Raw genomic sequence first — 19,275 nt, 5'->3', positions numbered from 1 at the left:
TTAATATATAAAACAAGTTAAGTTTCTCCCGATTGTTAAGTTTATCATTTTTTTTTTTGGGAACTTTAACGAAAAGCACCTGGTACTGTTCACTTTAACGAAAAATCACATTTTTACACTAAAAAGTCAATCATGGTACTATTCACTTTACCCTTTATTTTGTCCTTATCATTAAAACTCAAAGTTTTCAAGCCCTTTTCATTAGTTTTTTTTTTTTTTTTGGTATTATTCCTCTTTTGAATGGACGAGAATAACTCTCAATTATAAATTTGTTAGTTGGGGACAAATTAGTACATTTAAAAATTTTACATGGTCAGAATCCAAAATTGAAAGTCGATAAGGCAAATTAAAAGATGGTACCAAGTTCATACGTGATTGCTAAAATTCCTAAAAATAAAATTAAGAACTACCCTAAAACAAAACTTTTTTCGTGAGAAAATTGTATGAACAAATAAAGAGCAACAGATTTTTGTTGTGTTTTCAAGTTGATCTCAATGAGGTCTACCACCTCTCTCAGTTGCTGCTCATAGAGGGCAAAGACTGCTTCATAATATTAAGTAAAGCCTACTCCATTAATGCTGGAGATAAACCAGTTTTCTTTTCAAGAAAGGACACCATGTGGGAGAACTGTAGTCCATTAATTCCTTTGTGGGGTTTTCTTGTTTTGCTTGAATTAAATCTAATAAACTCGGTTTTGCAGACGTGGATTAGGCTAGTTGGTTAATGTATGTGCGTCTCCTTGCACTTAAGTTTGAACCTTTAAGTTAGTTGGTCATCGTGCGTGTTTGTCTCCTTGTATTCAAGTCTAAATTCCCTCTCGTAAAGGGATTTGAGTAGTTTAGGATATTGACATGGGAAGAAAATCTAAAAAACTAAGTTTAGTCAGCAAGTGTAAACATCCTCTTGGGACTTCAAGGCTTCTTGATTTTTCTCTGTTTCTGCCTGCTTCATATACTCAACTGTGGACATTTTTTGTCTTTTATCTTGGTTCCTATAAAATCTCAGAAATTTCCAGTTTTCCAATCTGATTCTTTCATAACTCACAACTGTGTTTCATCTTTAATGATCCCCCAATAATTACCCCTTTGCAAGTTTTCAATTCCTGCTTTATTGGTTTCGTTTATGTTGCAGACTTCAGCCACTTAATTTCTTCATGAAGCACTTCTAAGAAAAGTGATTTTGTAATGGGGCTTTGTGAATCGTTTCTGCTATTCTGTTTTTCTTGGAGCTTCTTACTTCTAGGCACTCATCAACTCCAATCTTCTCAAACCCAAGTGCTTCTGCAGCTCAGGAAGCACTTAGAGTACCCAAAACAGCTAGAAATTTGGAACAGTCACAACACAGATTTCTGCTCCATTTCTTCACTTGGTCAAGTAAACATTACATGCTTGGACAATCTTCTAATTGTGCTCAGAATCAAGGGTGATAAGATTAAGCAATCCAAAAAAAGTGATTACTTCAATGGCTTTTCAATCCAAAGCCAAACTTTATCAGATTCCTTTTCTTTGGATTCTTTTGTCACTACCCTTTCAAGGCTAAACAGTTTGAGAGTTCTTAGCCTTGTGTCTTTGGGCATCTGGGGTCAACTTCCAGACAAAGTTCATAGGCTGTCTTCCCTTGAGTATCTCGATTTGAGCTCGAACTTCCTCTTCGGTTCAATCCCACCAAGGATTTCCGCAATGGCGATGCTTCAAACACTTAAAATCGATGAGAATTTCTTAAATGATACTATCCCTGATTGGTTCGATTCGCTATCCAATCTTACAACTCTGAGCTTGAGGAACAACAAGTTGAAAGGTGCATTGCAGGATTTTAGTAGGTTAAGCAGCTTACAAGTGCTAGATTTGAGTGGGAACAGATTGAGCGCTATGTTGCCTCCAATGCCAAAAGGGTTGGTCATGCTTTTTGTCAGCGAAAACTCCTTCTCCGGCAAGATTCCAGTGAAATATGGCAAGTTAAGTGGACTTCAACACATTGATATGTCACACAATGCACTTATAGGCACACCTCCTGCTGCACTCTTCTCTTTGCCTAATATTAGTTACTTGAACTTGGGGTCAAATCTGTTGAGTGGCTCGCTTCCAGGGAATCTAATCTGTGGAAGCAAACTTGATTTCATTGATATATCGAATAATAGTTTGACGGGTGATTTGCCTTCATGTTTAAGAAATGAATCAAAAGAGAGAGTTGTGAAGTTTGGTGGGAATTGTTTGTCCATTGGTGTGCAGCATCAGCAGCATGAACAATCACACTGCAAGGAAGTGATCAGCCTGAAGAAGAAAGAGTTCAGAGGGAACAATGTAGGGATCTTGGTGGGTGTGATTCTAGGATTAATTGTACTTACTGTGCTTTTGGTTTTAGGGTTTATCATTTTCTGCAGAAGATATTGCCCTCAGGGGATATCGAAGCGACATTTGCTGCAGAAATCAGTGCAAGAGAATTCAGCAGTTGGGTTTTCGACCAAGCTTCTAACAAGTGCAAGTAGGTCAATCACTAACAAAAATGTACATTTTTTTTTTTTGTGTTTCATTGGATGAATATTTAAGCTTATCAAGTTGGTTCTTTCAATTATTTAGGGTTTATTTCACAAGCTGGAAAGGTAGGGATACAAGGCCTCCCTGCGTGCCGGATATTTTCTATGGAAGAGCTGATGGAAGCTACGAAAAACTTCGACAGCTCTGCCTTATTGGGTGAAGGTTCATATGGGAGGGTATAGTTTCAATTCAGAACGTTATAAATTGAAACTTTTTACTTTTATAACAACATATGCTTTTTTAAGCTCTTACTCTTTTTTCCTTCGATATGTAGCTATACAAAGGAAGACTATACAATGGGACTGAAGTTGCCATAAGGTGCCTGCCCTTGTTGAAGAAGTACACAATTCGAAATGTTAAACTCCGGTTGGAACTGCTTTCCAAGCTTCGGCACCAGCATTTGGTATGCCTTTTAGGGCACTGTCTCGATGGTGGTGGACAAGATGATTACAGTCCGAACAAGGTCTATTTTGTGTCTGAATATGTGCCCAGTGGGACATTCCGTGATCATCTCTCTGGTAAATCTTCAAAAACTAAACACAATGCATTTTTGGTGGAAAAACACAAAATCTTTTCGTCTGACCTAGCAATAACGTTATGTATGTGTAGCGAATTGTCCTGGAAAGGTTCTCAACTGGTCAGAGAGATTGGCAGTTCTAGTTAGCGTGGCCAAGGCCGTGCGCTTCCTACATACCGGAATCATTCCTGGTTTCTTCTGCAACCGCCTGAAGACGAACAATATCTTGCTCAATGAGCACGGTATGGCAAAACTGAGTGACTATGGACTGTCCATTCTCACAGAAGAGACCGATAAATCCACAGTATGTCTCCTGAGCTCCTCATACTGACTGAATGATCACTTACCCCTACAATAATTTTTTCTTCCCGAGCGGTTCTGATTATGTTCTTGTCTTGTTTGCAGGCAAAAGACAGCTTTACATCATGGTTAATTCTACATCATATTTTTACTGTCTACTCTCTGCATGTTTCTATTAGAGTTCTTAATCATTGACATTTAACCATGTCTTGATCAGGCAAATGACAAGTTTAGACGATGATGCTTATAGCTTTGGATACATACTACTCGAGGCTCTCGTTGGATCTTCCATATCTTCTACAAGAGAAGCAATCCTGCAAAATAATATGGTAGTTCACAAATTTCTGCCTAATATTTTCACTTGACACGAAAAATGCGCAAAATTCATCATGTCCTATTGTTGTCAAAATTTTGGTGAGCGTAAAAGCGCGCTTTTATTTGATCGAAAGTGATTCTGCAATTCGATGCAGGCATCTCTGAGTAGTGAGGACGGGCGGAAGCAGATAGTTGAACCGGCTATTCTAGCCAGTTGCTCACAAGAGTCTCTATCGATCGTGATCTCCGTAATGTACAAATGCATTTGTCCAGAGTCGAGCCGTCCATCTTTCGAGGACATCCTTTGGAACTTACAGTATGCAGTTCAAGTCCAGGAAGAAACAGCAGATGGAGACCAAAAGATTTGACACTGCATCGCATTCATTGAGTCAGAATTTTGCTTTTGAAGCTAAATAAACAAGGAAATGTGACAGAATTTGGGCATTTTTTCACTAGATTTTGTAATTGTAACAAATTATGATAATCATCATACAGAATTCAAAGTGCAATATGGTCAAAGATTATGAGAAATTTGTTAGTGTGATCGTCAATTTGTTCTAATCCTTCCTTGTTATAGCACATGTTTTATTTACTAATATTATCTTAAATTATAAACAGGGTTTTAAAAAACATGTGCCCCGAGGCGCGCCTAAGCGGTTTTTGAGGCTGGACGAGAGTGATAACGCCTCTGCCCACTCATCTAGACGTGGTTGAGGTTGAAGGGCAGCACGGTATTCACGAAGAAGATGACCGTGAAGAAGAAATTTTCAGTCTCAACCATAAGACACCTCGTCTACATCTCCCATTTAAAACATTTGTATATAAATTTAAAAAAAGGTGGTGGTTCACAACAAGGTCTCAACCCATGAGACAATCTGGACTAGCGGTGCACCAACCCGTAATCCTTCCGCTGTTGAGAGCGAGAGGTTTTCGCAGCTCTGTTAAGCCAGCCTCACGCATTGCCCGAACCACATGACCCAACTCACAACTTGGAACGGGCGAGCCTGCAAATTGCAACAGCAAAGCCCTGCCAAATGAGTTGAACCGATGTCCCACCATCTTGGTGCCCCCACTTGAGTTGCAAGCTAGCGCGACCTAACTCGGCGAACAGTGAACAAGTAATGAGACATGCTCCACTCAGAAAGCTTCAACATACAAGCTTCAACAAAAGAAAATTCAAAGAACTTAGCGAAGAAGGTTTTGGTGTATTTAACACAATAAGTTGAAATGAAGGAAAGCTTATTTATTGATATCCCCGATAAGCTACAAATATGTACATATACAGGAGTCAAAATAAACATACAAGAGGGAGCCTTCACAAAGGTTTCTTAGGAGAAGTCTCAGCAGTCGGTAGAGCCCCAGAAAGAGAAGGCACCGGAGGGGGATCATTTGGAGCCTCAGTACTGGACAGAACCCTAGAAGGAGGAGGCATCAGAGGTTGATCATTTGGAGCTTCATTACGCGGTACAGCCCCAGAAGACGAAGGCAATAAATGCCTTTGGAACAAACCCACAAATCTCTGATGATCAAGTAAAACCTGACCATCAGTTTCCTTCATCTGGTCAAGCTTCCTTTTCATGTTTGTAGCATAGTCATGTGCGAGCCGGTGCAACTGTTTATTCTCATGCTTGAGCCCTCTAATCTCCTGTTTGAGACTCATCACTTCAGCCGCCAATGATTCAACTTGGCGGGTTCGAGCAAATAGGCGTTGGGCCATATTAGACACAGAACCTGCACACTGAACACTGAGAGCCAGCGAATCCTTAACAGCTAACTCATCAGACCGTTTGGAAAGTAGTCTGTTATCTTTGGGAGTGAGAAGGTTCCTGGCCACCACCGCAGCGGTCATATCATTCTTCATCACGGAATCCCCAACGGTAAGAGGACCAGTAGGGGAGACAAAGGATGGGCGCCATATGTTGTCTGGAGAAGGCGGGGCTGCCTCTTCAACAAGGTTCAAGTCAAAACGACGGTCGGAGGGGCCAGACATTTTCAAAGGTGTTGAAGAGAGAAGAGGTCGGACAAATCAAGATTTTAGAAGTGCAAGAATGAAGCTTCTACTGGTGGAGATTCAAGTGTGCTTTGGAACTTAATGCCAGCCCCTATAAAAATCTGCACTCGACGGAACTTCAGAAATCGAAGAGGCGTTTGCTTTCTCAAAAGCTGGGCTGCTTAGAGATCACGAGGGTTGATCTCAGAAATCGAAGAGGCGTTTGCTTTCTCAAAAGTTGGGCTGCTCAAAGACCACGAAGGCCGATCTCAGAAATCGAAGAGGCGCTCGCTTTCTCAAAAGCTGGGCTCCCCAGAGACCACGAGGGCCGATCTCAGAAATCGAAGAGGCACCTACTTTTCCAGCCTTGTCAGCACCTGTCACACGCACACTCAGCTTTGCGGAAATTATGGGCATTCTGTCGAAGATTTCTGGGGAAGTAGAAAACACATGAATCTTACTGTTCAATCACCCACTTCCCACACGCAACAATAGCTCATGGGTACCACAGATAACTTTGCCAAAGTTGAGCACGTGAAGCTTGCAGCTCCCTCTACATCGCTCTGACCAAGAAGGGTAAAAGAATAGCAAAGAAACAGCACTAACAAAGTTTAGACCCATAAATTTTGAAGGTCTAGCTACCATATTATTACCCACAAGGGTAAAGAAACAGTACCACTGCTGGATAATTGGAAAGTCCCTGTGTGTCAACCTCTGTGCTTCGCGGCAAGGTAGACTAGCAAACATGCCCAACCTTTACTCACATTCGAGAAAACACTCCCAATAAGATTGCTTGCTCCAAAATCGAAGAGGCACCGTCCTCCGAATCTCGAGAGCCAGACTCCCAACATGACTACTTTCTTAAAAATCGAAGAGAGGGTAAAGGAACAGTACTATTGCTGGATAATTGGAAAGTCCCTGTGTGTCAACCTCTGTGCTTCGTGGCAAGGTAGACTAGCAAACATGCCCAACCTTTACTCACATTTGAGAAAACACTCCCAACAAGATTGCTTGCTCCAAAATCGAAGAGGCACCGCCCTCCGAATCTCGAGAGCCAGACTCCCAACATGATTACTTTCTCAAAAATCGAAGAGACACTACTCCCCGAATCTTCGAGAGCCAGACCCCCAGCATGATTGCTTTCTCAAAAATCGATGAGGCATCGTTCTCCGAATCAATCGAAGAGGCGCTCGCTTTCTCAAAAGCTGGGCTGCTCAGAGACCACGAGGGCCGATCTCAGAAATCGAAGAGGCACCTACTTTTCTAGCCTTGTCAGCACCTGTCACACGCACACTCAGCTTTGAAGAAATTATGGGCATTCTGTCGAAGACTTCTGGTGAAGTAGAAAGCACATGAATCTTACTGTTCAATCACCCACTTCCCACACGCAACAATAGCTCATGGGTACCACAGATAACTTTGCCAAAGTTCTCTGCCAAAGTTGAGCACGTGAAGCTTGCAGCTCCCACTACATCGCTCTGACCAAGAAAGGTAAAAGAATAGCAAAGAAACAGCACTAACAAAGTTTAGACACATAAATTTTGAAGGTCTAGCTACCATATTATTACCCACAAGGGTAAAGGAACAGTACCACTGCTGGATAATTGAAAAGTCCCTGTGTGTCAACCTCTGTGCTTCGTGGCAAGGTAGACTAGCAAACATGCCCAACCTTTACTCACATTCGAGAAAACACTCCCAACAAGATTGCTTGCTCCAAAATCGAAGAGGCACCGTCCTCCGAATCTCGAGAGCCAGACTCCCAACATGACTACTTTCTCAAAATCGAAGAGAGGGTAAAGGAACAGTATCATTGCTGGATAATTGGAAAGTCCCTGTGTGTCAACCTTTGTGCTTCGTGGCAAGGTAGACTAGCAAACATGCCCAACCTTTACTCACATTCGAGACAACACTCCCAACAAGATTGCTTGCTCCAAAATCGAAGAGGCACCGCCCTCCGAATCTCGAGAGCCAGACTCCCAACATGATTACTTCCTCAAAAATCGAAGAGACACTGCTCTCCGAATCTGGAGAGCCAGACCCCGAGCATGATTGCTTTCTCAAAAATCGAAGAGGCATCGTTCTCCGAATCTCGAGAGCCAGATACCACAGACCACTTTTTCAAAAGTGCTCTGACAGAGTTAAAACATGTGAAACTGACAGCTCCCACTACCGTGCTATGACCAAGCAGGGTAAAGGAATAACATTACTACTTGTTGTTAGGGAGACTCCTATATATGTCGACCCCCATCCCCAACGGACAGGCAGACCTGCAAAAATGCCCAACCCTTCATCATATCTGAGAGGGCACTCCCAACGAAGCCTTTCGAAATATTCAGCTTTCTTTCCCCCCGATAATACCTCTGCAAACAAGTTATACTAGAGCAAGAATATCTCATATCATCAGGGTTAAAAGCAAGAGAATCACATATCATGCTTTTTCCCTGTCTTTCCCTTTGGCCTTGTTTTTACCTGCAAGACAAGGAGAAAGAGAGCAATCAGTCAGCACTTGGAATCAAGCTTCCAGCCAGGAACTGACTGCCTGGAACCCCTTACCTGATTACTTACCTGGCATTGCTCTCGAGTACTCATCTTCAACATCTTATGTTTCCAGGGAAGATTCCGCACCTGCTTGAGGAACAGATAGGTCAAGTGCGAAGGATACAAGGAAGCATGTGGAGACAAGCGTAACAGCACACGTGCCGATACATCCATTACTCTGTCAAAAGCAAAAGTATCCCATATCAGCAGGGTGGAACGTACTCTAGATTTGATGGACTTGTTTTGACCCTCAAATTCTTCAGTCGGCCTTATACTCTGGAGGAAACCAGAAAACCCTCCAGCTCAGTTCAAGAATAAGCCTGTGGAAAGTTACTTCTTCAAAAGCAAAAGTATCTCATATCATCTCTTCTCATTTTTCTTCTCTTTATCCTTCATGCTACTGCAAGATGGGGAGAAGGTGAACAATCAGTCAGAGCTCTGATTGCTTACCTTGTCTGTCACCTCTTTCAGCAGACCCCCTAGCTCGGCGACTTGGGGGACTCCTACTACATGGTTTGTATCGCGCTTGACCAAGCCTGAAACTACAAGTAAGCTTCAAGTGAAATTGATACATTACCTTGTGCATCTCCACCAGTTAAAGATACCACCCCTGGATGGAGGAAGAGTATTTCCAGAGAATATGCCACATCTACCTATGAGACAGATAAGGCAAGTCAAGACGACACCACACTCCGATACTTAGAAGTTTCGTGATTACGAGATCATTCTCCCACAATATTTCCTAATGTCATTTGTACTAAATCATTCACTTGTACTCACTAAATGAGAGCTTGAACCTATGTACTTGTGTAAACCCTTCACAATTAATGAGAACTCTTCTATTCCGTGGACGTAGCCAATCTGGGTGAACCACGTACATCTTGTGTTTGCTTTCCTATCTCTATCCATTTATATACTTATCCACACTAATGACCGGAGCAATCTAGCGAAGATCACAAAAAGCGACCGTTTTCGCTACCTAGGATCTATCTTGCAAGAGAACGGAGAATTAGATGGAGATCTCAACCATAGAATACGAGCTGGATGGATGAAGTGTAAGAGTGCATCCAGCGTGTTGTGTGACCGTCGTAGGCCACTGAAGCTCAAGGGAAAATTTTATAGGACGGCAATAAGGTCAGCGATGTTGTATGGCACAGAATGTTGGGCGGTGAAGCATCAACACGTACACAAAATGGGTGTAGCGGAGATGAGGATGCTTCGTGGGATGTGTGGGCACACGAGAAAGGATAAGATTGGGAATGAGGATATCCGAGGTAAAGTAAGAGTAGCCGAAATTGTAGGAAAGATGAGAGAAAATCGGCTCCGGTGATTTGGACATGTGCAAAGAAGGCCGACTGACGCTCCGGTTCGAAGATGTGACTACGGGACAGAGGTTCAGGGCCGAAGGGGTAGAGGAAGACCTAGGAAAATTTTGGAAGAGACTCTAAGAAAAGACTTAGAGTACTTGGATCTAACGGAGGACATGACACAAAACCGAGCGCAATGGCGTTCTAGGATTCATATAGCCGACCCCACTTAGTGGGAAAAGGCTTTGTTGTTGTTGTTGTTGTTGGTATAATTCTTGTTGGCCAGTGTTGGGACAAAGAAGTATGTGACAAAGTTCAATTGGCCACTGGCAGTACAAGCACTCATTTTGCAATCTTAGGATTTTATAAGTGGGCAGTCTCTCAATACATAGGTAATTTTAACTTAAAACATGAAAAATTAGAGTAATTTGCATAAAAATTGAAAGACGCTAAATTCAATGGAGATAACTAAAAATATTGTACAAACCTAAAAACCCAAATATGAGGTTAAGTAAGCAATAAAAATTTAAAATATATGTTAAAGCTAAAGAAAAGTTGATACAATAATGAGGGCAAGTGAAGACTGGACTCCAATAAGGGAACTTTAACAAAAAGCTCTCGGTACTGTTGAGAGAAAAATGACGCTGGAATAGAAAATAGTTTGGATTAAGAATACAATGGAACGGAAAAGAGTTTGGATTAATAATACAATTGAATTTTAAGAGTATTAGACAATCTCCAAAGGAGATGTAAAATTCTAAATGTAAAATTTAAATTTGAAGGCTTACGTGACACTTTGACATCTTTTAAAGTTTTACTCTTCAACCAATATGCCAAATTTTAAACATAAAATGAAAATACATTAATGTTGTCTTTTGTTACTATTAATGCTGATTTAGACAGTTTGACATCTCTTTTGGAGATTCTCTTAGACTGATATGCAGCAGCAACATCTGTTAGAGTACCAAGAAAGAAAGAAAAAAGGGAATTTTAACGAAAAGCACATGGTACTGTTCACTTTAACGAAAAACCACATTTTTACACTAAAAAGTCAATCTTGGTACTATTCACTTTACCCTTTATTTTGTCCTTATCATTAAAACTCAAAGTTTTCAAGTCATTTTCATTAGTTTTCCTAAGAAAAAAAGGCATGATGAGGTGGGGACCATTCTGGTTCCTTAGTGGCTCCGCCCATGTTGTGACCGATATAATGCATTTGAAATTGTAGAAAAACTTAAAATATTCTTGATATGAATATTAAAAATAAAAAATAAAAAAAATAAAAAAAATAAAAAACTATCTAATTACACACAATAAGATCAACATCATCGATATAAGGATTTGATTGTATAAAAGAGGAGTTAACACTCTAGCTTGTAAACCATAATATCCCAGAAAATGTAATGTTTATGATGGATTCTTACCGTTCATCATCAATTCATCAAAATCTAGTCATTAATCCGTACTGTAATTAACACGATCAATGCCCTCTGAATAATTAGTAGACGGGTGATTAAGTCCAAATTAATGACTTGATTAAGACCAAACCACATGCTTAACATCATGCTTAATCTGTTGTTATGTTGATGTTCTTGAATCTAGAACATACAAATTAATGACATGATTAAGACCAAACCCATAATCTGTTATTATGGGTCTGGGATCCCAAAAATAATGAAAGGTTTCTAGCAGATGGACATTGCTTACAAATTTCTATAAAATGGGTTTGGGTGTTTTGCACTCCTCCCTCCCTGTTTTTTTCGCTTCGTTTTGTTATTAGAAAGTAATGCGTGAGTATAGAAGGTATCCCACCACACATTAACGACAGACTAATCCCCTTCCCATGGGGCCAATTATTTATAGCAGAAATAAGGGAAAAATAGGATAATATAGGAAACTCCTGCCTCCTTGCAATGGGAGATACAATTGCTTCACTTGTTTCATTGAGTGTAAGAAACCCTTAAACTCTTCTCTCTCTTTTTTTTTCTTTCTTAAATTGTTATTATTAAGGAGAAGGGAAAGTTCTAAACTATTACAATAATTTAGGGGATTAGGGAGTTTCGAACTCGTGACGCATGGATGAAAAACCAACACCCTATCCACTAGGATATTGGACCATCAAAGAAGTTGATGTAAGATTGTTTTGCTTGCAATATAACAAGTATATTACAAACCTATGCCAGTATTAAAAGTACAGGGCATTCCCACAGAAATACCTAGCCTATAAAACAGAACATTCAAGGCATATATAGCACATATTTTACCACTCTTTCTTTACAGTTTTCTGCATTTGTGTGCAAGAAAGTAGATGAGCTTTTATAACGAAACTTGAGTACGTCAAGCCTCGCCCTTTAGGAAATTAGGGAGCCACTTAGCAGACCCCTTAGGAATGCGCTTGAGATTGTCTTTGTAGTCGACATAGTAAAGCCCAAATCTTGGGATATAGCCTTCTCCCCATTCAAAATTATCAGATAACGTGTAGTGGAAATATCCTTTGACATTCACACCACTCCTGGAGAAACAAAAACAACATAAGTAAATGGATACTACATCCTCAAACTTGTAAACATAGATTGCAGTGACTTACTTCATTGCATTCTTGATCCGGTACAAATGGCGAAGAATGGATTCAATTCTATGTGGATCCTTAAGTGCGTCACTAAGTCTTAGTTTATCGTCCTTTGCCTCGGTTATTCCATGTTCAGAAATGTAGATTTTAGGGTCCTGGTACTTCTTCTTCATAAACTTTAGAAGTTGTTCCAGGCCTTGTGGGGAACTGTAGACGAACCGACTTCCTCCAGCCTACACGGTTGAAAGAATTTAGTTTTGCTATATATAGAAAGATGGAAACTACATGGTACAAAATTATATATGCGAATCATCCTTGCGCATGGGTCAATGCTCTTTTGTATACCTGAGGACCAATTTGGGTTCCGTTTTCATCTACAACAATCACAACATGAAAAAACCGTGTAAGACTTAAAAATTCCAATCAATTTAACCTTCATTGGCACAATAACGCGCGCGTGCACACACAAAAGAAGTAACATTGAGATATTATGAAATTTACTTCTGATCAACGCCAAAGCTAAAGGATCGTCGCTATAAGAGATTGGTCCTTGTGGTTTTGCTGGGACGTTTCTACCATATCTTGTGGAGTAATAGTTGATGCCGACAAAACCTAAGGATCCATTGATCATCTTCTCCTCCTCCTTGGTGAAATGTGGTAGCCTGTCCTTGACCAAACGTCTCATACTCTCTGGATATGATCCATATACTAATGGTTCCATGAACCTAAACAAGAACATCATATTGTTTTTAGGAAAATTTACAACTAGAAGACTTCTTATACCAATCGAGCAAGTATATTTAGGACCAATGTAGATATATCTACTAACCATCCAAGTTCAAAGTCTATATTCTTTCTGCTGCAGCTTTGTCTTCTGCCGAATTCGAATAAGGCATGACATATTGTCCTACAAGACTAATTCCAATTTGTCCGCCTTGTTTATCCTAAAAACCAATATCAACCAAGAAAGAACATTTATCTCATTAATTTGAGATACTCAAAAGACAAGGCTTCATTCATTTCAACAGATTCAGTGTGAGCATTTCGCCTGAAATTTCTTCCGGTATAGCTCAACGACTGAAGCATGGGCAAGGAGAAGGTGGTGTGCCACAATGTAAGGTTCCGTGGCTGAATTACCACCATTTGTACATCGAAATACAGTTTGAACAGAACACCTGCCCGGCGGACCAACTAGGGCTGGGTTCGGTTCTGATCGGTTCGGTTTTTTGCCAAAACCGAAACCAAACCGAAATTTCGGTTCGGTTCGGTTCGGCCCAAATTTTTTTCGGTTCGGTTTTTTTTCGGTTCGGTTTCGGTTTTTTTTCGGTTTTTTTTTTTTTTTAAATGAATAAATTGAAATCTAAAATTTTAACATCTCTAACACAATTATAACATAAGCATTCCTACACAATCAAAATAAATATTTAAAGTTCAACTAAAATCATCAATCAAATCTTGGACGACCAGCCTGGCCAACCACATCAACAGCTTGTCCCACTCTAACAGGGATGGACAGTGGTTTGAGGTTCTCATCCACGGTCAACAACATTCTCGGCTAGCACAAGAAAAGTAGATACCAATATAACGTGAGAGAGACCAGATTTAATAACCGAAAAAAACTGCATATAAAGAAGAAAGTGATCAAACACCAACCTGCATTGCCAAAACAATAAAGTAGAGAATGTAATGATATTTCCCAAGAATGATGGCTTTCATATCAAGACATGCATGCAGCAAGGTAATGATTCCAGCAAGTGCCGTTCTGTAAGTAGAAAGATAGTTTATAGATGTTAGACTAAGCCACCAAGCACCGTTCTGTCAGAAGTAGAAATGACGAGTGTATTTGCAGCCTCAAGGTTTACTCACGGTGATAGCAAGAAGCGATCAGAATGGTATGGATTTAGAGTTAACAGACCCTTTCCCAAATGTACAAGACCTTGAGCAATTCGCACCTGCAGACAGTGGCCAAAGATATTATATAACTGCAGACTGGAAAACTCAAAAGGAAAAGGAAAGAACAAAAAGATAGGACTCAAGATGTATTACACAGAAAAGAAGGCTGGCATCTTTGTAGTAATAACTTGAAAGATTGCGAAGCATGCCAGCTATTCTAGCGTTGTTGGTTCCCGCGCCTAGCAAACCTAATGAAATCACTGCAGCCTGAAGAATCCAAATGGAATATTAGACTCGTTATGAAATATGTGCCAACAATGGAGATGTTGAATGCTGTAATATGTTACCATTGCTACTTCTGAATCTGTATCGTGGCTAAGCCTGCTCAATGTGTCCATAACATTGACCTGGAGGAAACACCCAAATAGAACAGTGAAAAAGGCAACTATAACCCAAGTAACTTAACTTCCAAAAAGATAAGTAAAGTCCAAACTTAAAAAAAATCAAAGTTTAAGTCTTCAAAAAGTTCAAATTTAAAACAAACATTACACTACTTCAAGTCTTTCACACCTAAAAATCAAAGTTTATTATTATGCTGTCATTGAGGGTCACAGCCATTGCATTCTTGGCCTTCTCAGGATTGCCTGCTCCCAATTCATTTGACACCCTTGTGCTACAAACAACAAAAAGGTACTATTTGATTCAATGTGCGAAACAGAATGCAGAATCGAAAAACTCGAAGTGATTAGTTAAACTTGGAATTTATTGTTCTACCAACCTTGCAGCAGCACTGAGGCCATATGTAATCATGTATGCAATTGCTTCTGTATTCAGACTAAAGATATGATTAGATTAGGGAAAATCTACTTGAGTCGAGCGAAAAATTATAAGTTTAGAGCTAGCCGAATGCTTACCAGATTGCAATCAGGGAAGTGTTTTGTTCAGCTTTTGGCATTACTCCTGCCATGAACACCAGAATCTCAAAGGCCCAATACTCCAAACTGGAAAGACGAAAAAAATGAAGACATGAATACTTACAGATTCTATCTCACATACTCTGAAAAAGAGTAAAGAAAAATTGAAGAACACTTACCATACCCTCCAAACTGGAAAGACGAAAAAAATGAAGACATGAATACTTACAGATTCTATCTCACATACTCTGAAAAAGAGTAAAGAAAAATTGAAGAACACTTACCATACCGCGGCGTTTGATTTTTGGGGCTCGAAACGGCAAGAAGAAGCTCACGGCGAGGGCGAGGTGTGAGAGATTGAGAGTGAGAAGGGTTGCGCCGTCGCGGGTCGCCTGGGATTCAAGACCAAGAGAGACAGAGAGTTTCAGAAAGACAGAGAGGAGGCTCGGCTGCGAGAAGGTTACTGGGTTAGGGTTTCACTGGAGGCAGGAAGGGATTGAGAGAGAGAAGAGGGGAATGAATAAAAGGTGTGGCTAGGGTTAACTTAAAAGGGTTTTGTTGATTTCTCAAAAAAATTAAAAAAATTTTCTGAAATGTTGGAGGTATAAGGGTTCGAACCCTTGCGCTGCAACTTGAAAATTTGCCTTGAAACCAACTTGGCAACAGGTTTTGTTTTGTTATGATTGTATGACTAAAATATTTATAATATTGAAAAAAATAATTAAATATATATATATCGGTTCGGTTCGGTTCGGTTTGGTTTTCGAACCTCAAAAACCGAAACCGAACTGACCAGATTCGGTTCGGTTCGGTTTGACAGTTTCGGTTCGGTTTTTTTCGGCCTCGGTCCGGTTTGGTTTTCGGTTTTTTTCGGTTTTCGGTTTTTTGAACCCACTCCTAGGACCAACGCCTTTGTCGTACCCCATTTTCGCCATGATCCACGGCTCGTTGATTGTAAACCAATTTTTCACCCTATCTCCAAAAAGTTTAAAACAAAGTTCACTGTAATCCTTGAAATCTTTCCTGCAAAACGTGACAAAGAAAATATCAATTTATGTCAATGACTAAATTTTATATTATCCTAAACTATGAGAAATGAAATGGATGTAATTTAGAAGGTTCTTACACGAAGGAGCGATTGAGGATGCCGCCATACTTGTCTGTCAAAGCTTGTGGTGGATCAAAGTGCAATATGGTCACAAATGGTGTGATGTCTACATAAAAGTGAAATATTAGAACCACTTTGGTGTGATAGTTAACCCCGTCATATGATGTTAATGTGGAACTTCACGAGACTACAGAACTCCATGGGATCATTCTGGATATACAGATTCAAAAAAGCTTGGGTGAAACCAAGTGGAGGTCTGAACCAACTGAAGTGGAGTTTATTTCATTCGACGATATTGATATAAAAGGATCTTATGTATAATATATAAGAAGATAAATTAATGTCATAATATAAAGGATTTGCTTGAACAGGGATTCTTACCATTCTTGATTAGTTCATTGATGAAGTTGTTGTAGTGATCGATACCCTTTTGGTTTACTCCACCACTCAAGGTCCCCGCTACACATTAAGAATTTCAAACATATATAGAGGAAGAGTTTAGTAGAGGTTAATCATAAAACCCTCAATTTTAATTTACAGATTAGCAGAACCACTTATTAGCGGAGAAAAAAAAAAGAACTCGGTAAAATTGATTACTAGGAAGAATCCTGGTCCAAGAGACGGAAAATCTGTGAGAATCAACTCCAAGGTCCTTGAGATTCTTCACTTCTTCCTACAATTATGAATATTTGGTTAAATATTTATGCCAAAAGACGAAGGTATCGCTAGCTCAATATGCACCTTGTATCGCTTGTATGAATCGATGGCGGTAAACATGTTCGTGTGGTCTGCAATCCGTCCTGAATGTAAACAAAAAAATCATAAACAAAACAGAACGAGCATATGATACTAAGAAAAGAACTTTATGCATTATAATGTCTTAGCAGCTGATATATATATAAACCTGGGAATTTCTCAATGTAGTAGTCCCAGACACTTGGTCCTCTTCCTGCTTCCTTTGCAGATCCTTCCATTTGTGCAGCAGCAGTAGTCACTCCGAACACGAAATCAATGGGGAAGTCGGACCTCTTCACTTTTAGTTCTTGAGGGTTTGATGCATTTTGCAATGGCTGAAACTTGCTCTCAGCATTCACATCAGCTGCGTCAACAGCACTTAATTTAGTCCTTTCTTCATGTTTGAGTTGCCTAATGCATATAGCTTGAAAATTACGAAGAAAAAAAAACGAAGACATGTTTTCTTGATCGGAAAGATCGTGCTTCAACATATTTTTATATGAAGAACTGTTCCACACTTGTAATTTTTGTTTTAGTTGATGCAATGCAATATGGTGAGCAAACAAAAGCAAAAAATAATTATAAAGAGAAATTTTAAGATTTCAGATGTTGAAGTTAATTTTATAATTACAAATTAATTACAAACCTTGTGACAAAGAGGCAATAATAAAAGCAATGGCACACATCCCTTGTACAATCCTTAACCTGAGTGGTAAGAACTCCCTGACCTCCAAACGAAAACCCTAATCTTAATCCTTGATCACTCTTTATTATCAGATTAATTAAATTAACCCATCTTTCGCAAGAATATATAGTACCTCTTCTTGTATAGCCATGAACAAGAAACCAACAATTTAACAAGAGTTAAACACAATTTTTCTTTGTTTATTATTTCATCAACTAGAAACAATTAACAAACTGAGAAAATGGTAACCTTTTCTAGAAACTAAGCGCAGGCTGCTATATTAGGAGTTTGGTATTCAGGGTTCAAGACTTGAGGTACATATTAATTCCAACTAAACATGCTTAATTTCATGGTTAATCTGTTATTATGTTGATGTTTTCGAATCTTGAGGATAAGATTTTTGGCTTCTAAGCAAAAGTAGCTAAAACAGTTTTTGCAGTACTAAAAATCCAACGTTTGAACGGTGATCTTAATTTTCAGTTTTACTTTTTATTTTTTATTTTTAACCAACCTAATCAGACGAATAAAAACAAACTTATGCGCTATGATTTATTATATATTACTTCATTGTATTTTGGTCTCTTTCGATCACAATTTTTTTACATGAATAAATTAGTATAACAGAAGAATGAAAAACATCATTTATGCTTTCTGGTTTAATAAATCAGTACTAGCCTAGTAGGGTGGGCGCTGATCGGTTTTATTCGGTTTGACACCAAATATATAACCGAACCAACTAATATTCTATTGTTAACAAAACCAAACCATTGTTCATCGGTTTGATGCAATTTGGTTCGGTAAAAATTGCTCAACATTTCAAGAGTTTTAATCTTCTAAATATTTACACATGTCTGACATTCTAATTCGATTGAAAGGTTAAGTTTTTCTGAACATAAAAAAATTCATCAAGCAAAATAGAAATGCGTTTTAATTAAATAAAATCTCATGCTAGGAAACGATTTATTAATTACCTCACATAAGCATAAAATACGTATAAATCTCGTAAGTGTAGATTATCATTACAACTTATAATATGTGTATAGTAAGGCCTCTAAGTAACCTATAATAAGTTGACATGTGTAAAATAAATAGATAAATAATTAAAAGATACATAATCGGTTCATTTTGGTTTTGGTCGGTTTCAAAAGTAAATCGGTTCGGTTCATTTTTTTAATTGATTGGCTTTTTTCTTGCTCAAAATCAAATCAAACCAAACTGATCAAATATGATTCGGATCGGTCGGTTTGGTCGGTTTAATGCTCACCGCTAACCAGTACGAGGGGAAAGACACATGTCATGCATTTGATGTGATTTTAAAGAAGTTTTTTTTCTTTTTTATTTTCAGAAGAGAGAAAATGAGAGAAAAAGTTTTAAGTTTTGAAAAATGAGAGAAAAAGGTTTAAGTTTTTGAACCCCATATAATACATTATATCTTGGAATTCAACATCCATGAAAAGTGGGTCTAGCATCCAAAAAATCAGCAAAGGTTTCTAGCAGATGGACATTGCTTACAAATTAGTTTTGCTTGCAATGTAACAATAGTATATTACAAACCTATGCCAGTAGTCTATCAGACAACATTAAATACCAGTTTGGCACAACTGAAATTATAAAAAAAGCTTCTATGAAAAAAAGTTGGGGAGTAAAATATGTTTGATAAATATAAAAATAAGTGTTTTTTTTTCAAAGTTCCGGCCAAAATAAGCAGAAAAATGAAAGCAGCATTTTGTTGCTTCTCACAACCAGCTTATTTTTCAAAGTAGGTGGATGAACAGTAAAGGTTAATGAAACTTTCTTAAACCCAGTTATACCCTCTTTCTCCTTCTCGCTTCCCTCATTGTATCAAATCATCGAATCCGATTGTTCTAGA

The 19,275-nt window shown here is 38.9% G+C and overlaps 2 protein-coding genes, 1 long non-coding RNA gene and 1 pseudogene across 4 annotated transcripts; 2 read left to right on the top strand and 2 right to left on the bottom strand.

The window, feature by feature from the left end:
* The first annotated feature begins 230 nt into the window (after positions 1–230).
* On the top strand, positions 231–4,227 carry LOC126627362 (probable inactive leucine-rich repeat receptor-like protein kinase At3g03770). The gene is made up of 7 exons (XM_050296833.1): positions 231–2,481; positions 2,577–2,710; positions 2,809–3,052; positions 3,144–3,355; positions 3,457–3,479; positions 3,569–3,680; positions 3,822–4,227. Exons 1-7 carry the CDS (start codon positions 1,185–1,187, stop codon positions 4,032–4,034), a joined length of 2,235 nt encoding a protein of 744 aa, XP_050152790.1. The 5' UTR covers positions 231–1,184; the 3' UTR covers positions 4,035–4,227.
* Positions 4,228–4,798: 571 nt separating this feature from the next.
* LOC126627374 (uncharacterized) lies at positions 4,799–9,071 on the top strand. Its single transcript, XR_007624987.1, has 2 exons — positions 4,799–6,232; positions 7,148–9,071. It is a non-coding gene; the product is annotated as an uncharacterized LOC126627374 (long non-coding RNA).
* Positions 9,072–11,581: 2,510 nt separating this feature from the next.
* On the bottom strand, positions 11,582–17,281 carry LOC126627371 (beta-glucosidase 24-like; annotated as a pseudogene).
* On the bottom strand, positions 13,424–15,390 carry LOC126627370 (26S proteasome non-ATPase regulatory subunit 2 homolog A-like). Of its 2 annotated transcripts, none has more exons than XM_050296844.1 (9): positions 15,162–15,390; positions 14,878–14,964; positions 14,742–14,798; positions 14,534–14,636; positions 14,311–14,370; positions 14,117–14,230; positions 13,937–14,022; positions 13,724–13,832; positions 13,424–13,625 (listed from the first exon to the last, which is right to left on the bottom strand). In XM_050296844.1, the coding sequence occupies exons 5-9, from the start codon at positions 14,359–14,361 to the stop codon at positions 13,515–13,517; spliced, it is 471 nt and encodes a 156-aa protein (XP_050152801.1). In that variant the 5' UTR covers positions 14,362–14,370; positions 14,534–14,636; positions 14,742–14,798; positions 14,878–14,964; positions 15,162–15,390; the 3' UTR covers positions 13,424–13,514. The 2 variants fall into 2 exon arrangements, with proteins under 2 accessions (XP_050152801.1, XP_050152800.1); XM_050296843.1 differs by having other exon boundaries at positions 14,742–14,787.
* Positions 17,282–19,275: the final 1,994 nt, after the last annotated feature.

The sequence above is a fragment of the Malus sylvestris genome, chromosome 6 (assembly GCF_916048215.2).
Source record: "Malus sylvestris chromosome 6, drMalSylv7.2, whole genome shotgun sequence".
In the NCBI taxonomy this organism is placed as follows: Eukaryota; Viridiplantae; Streptophyta; class Magnoliopsida; order Rosales; family Rosaceae; genus Malus; species Malus sylvestris.
Note: the sequence above shows the minus strand (reverse complement) of the source record. Positions and strands in the feature narration are given on the sequence as shown.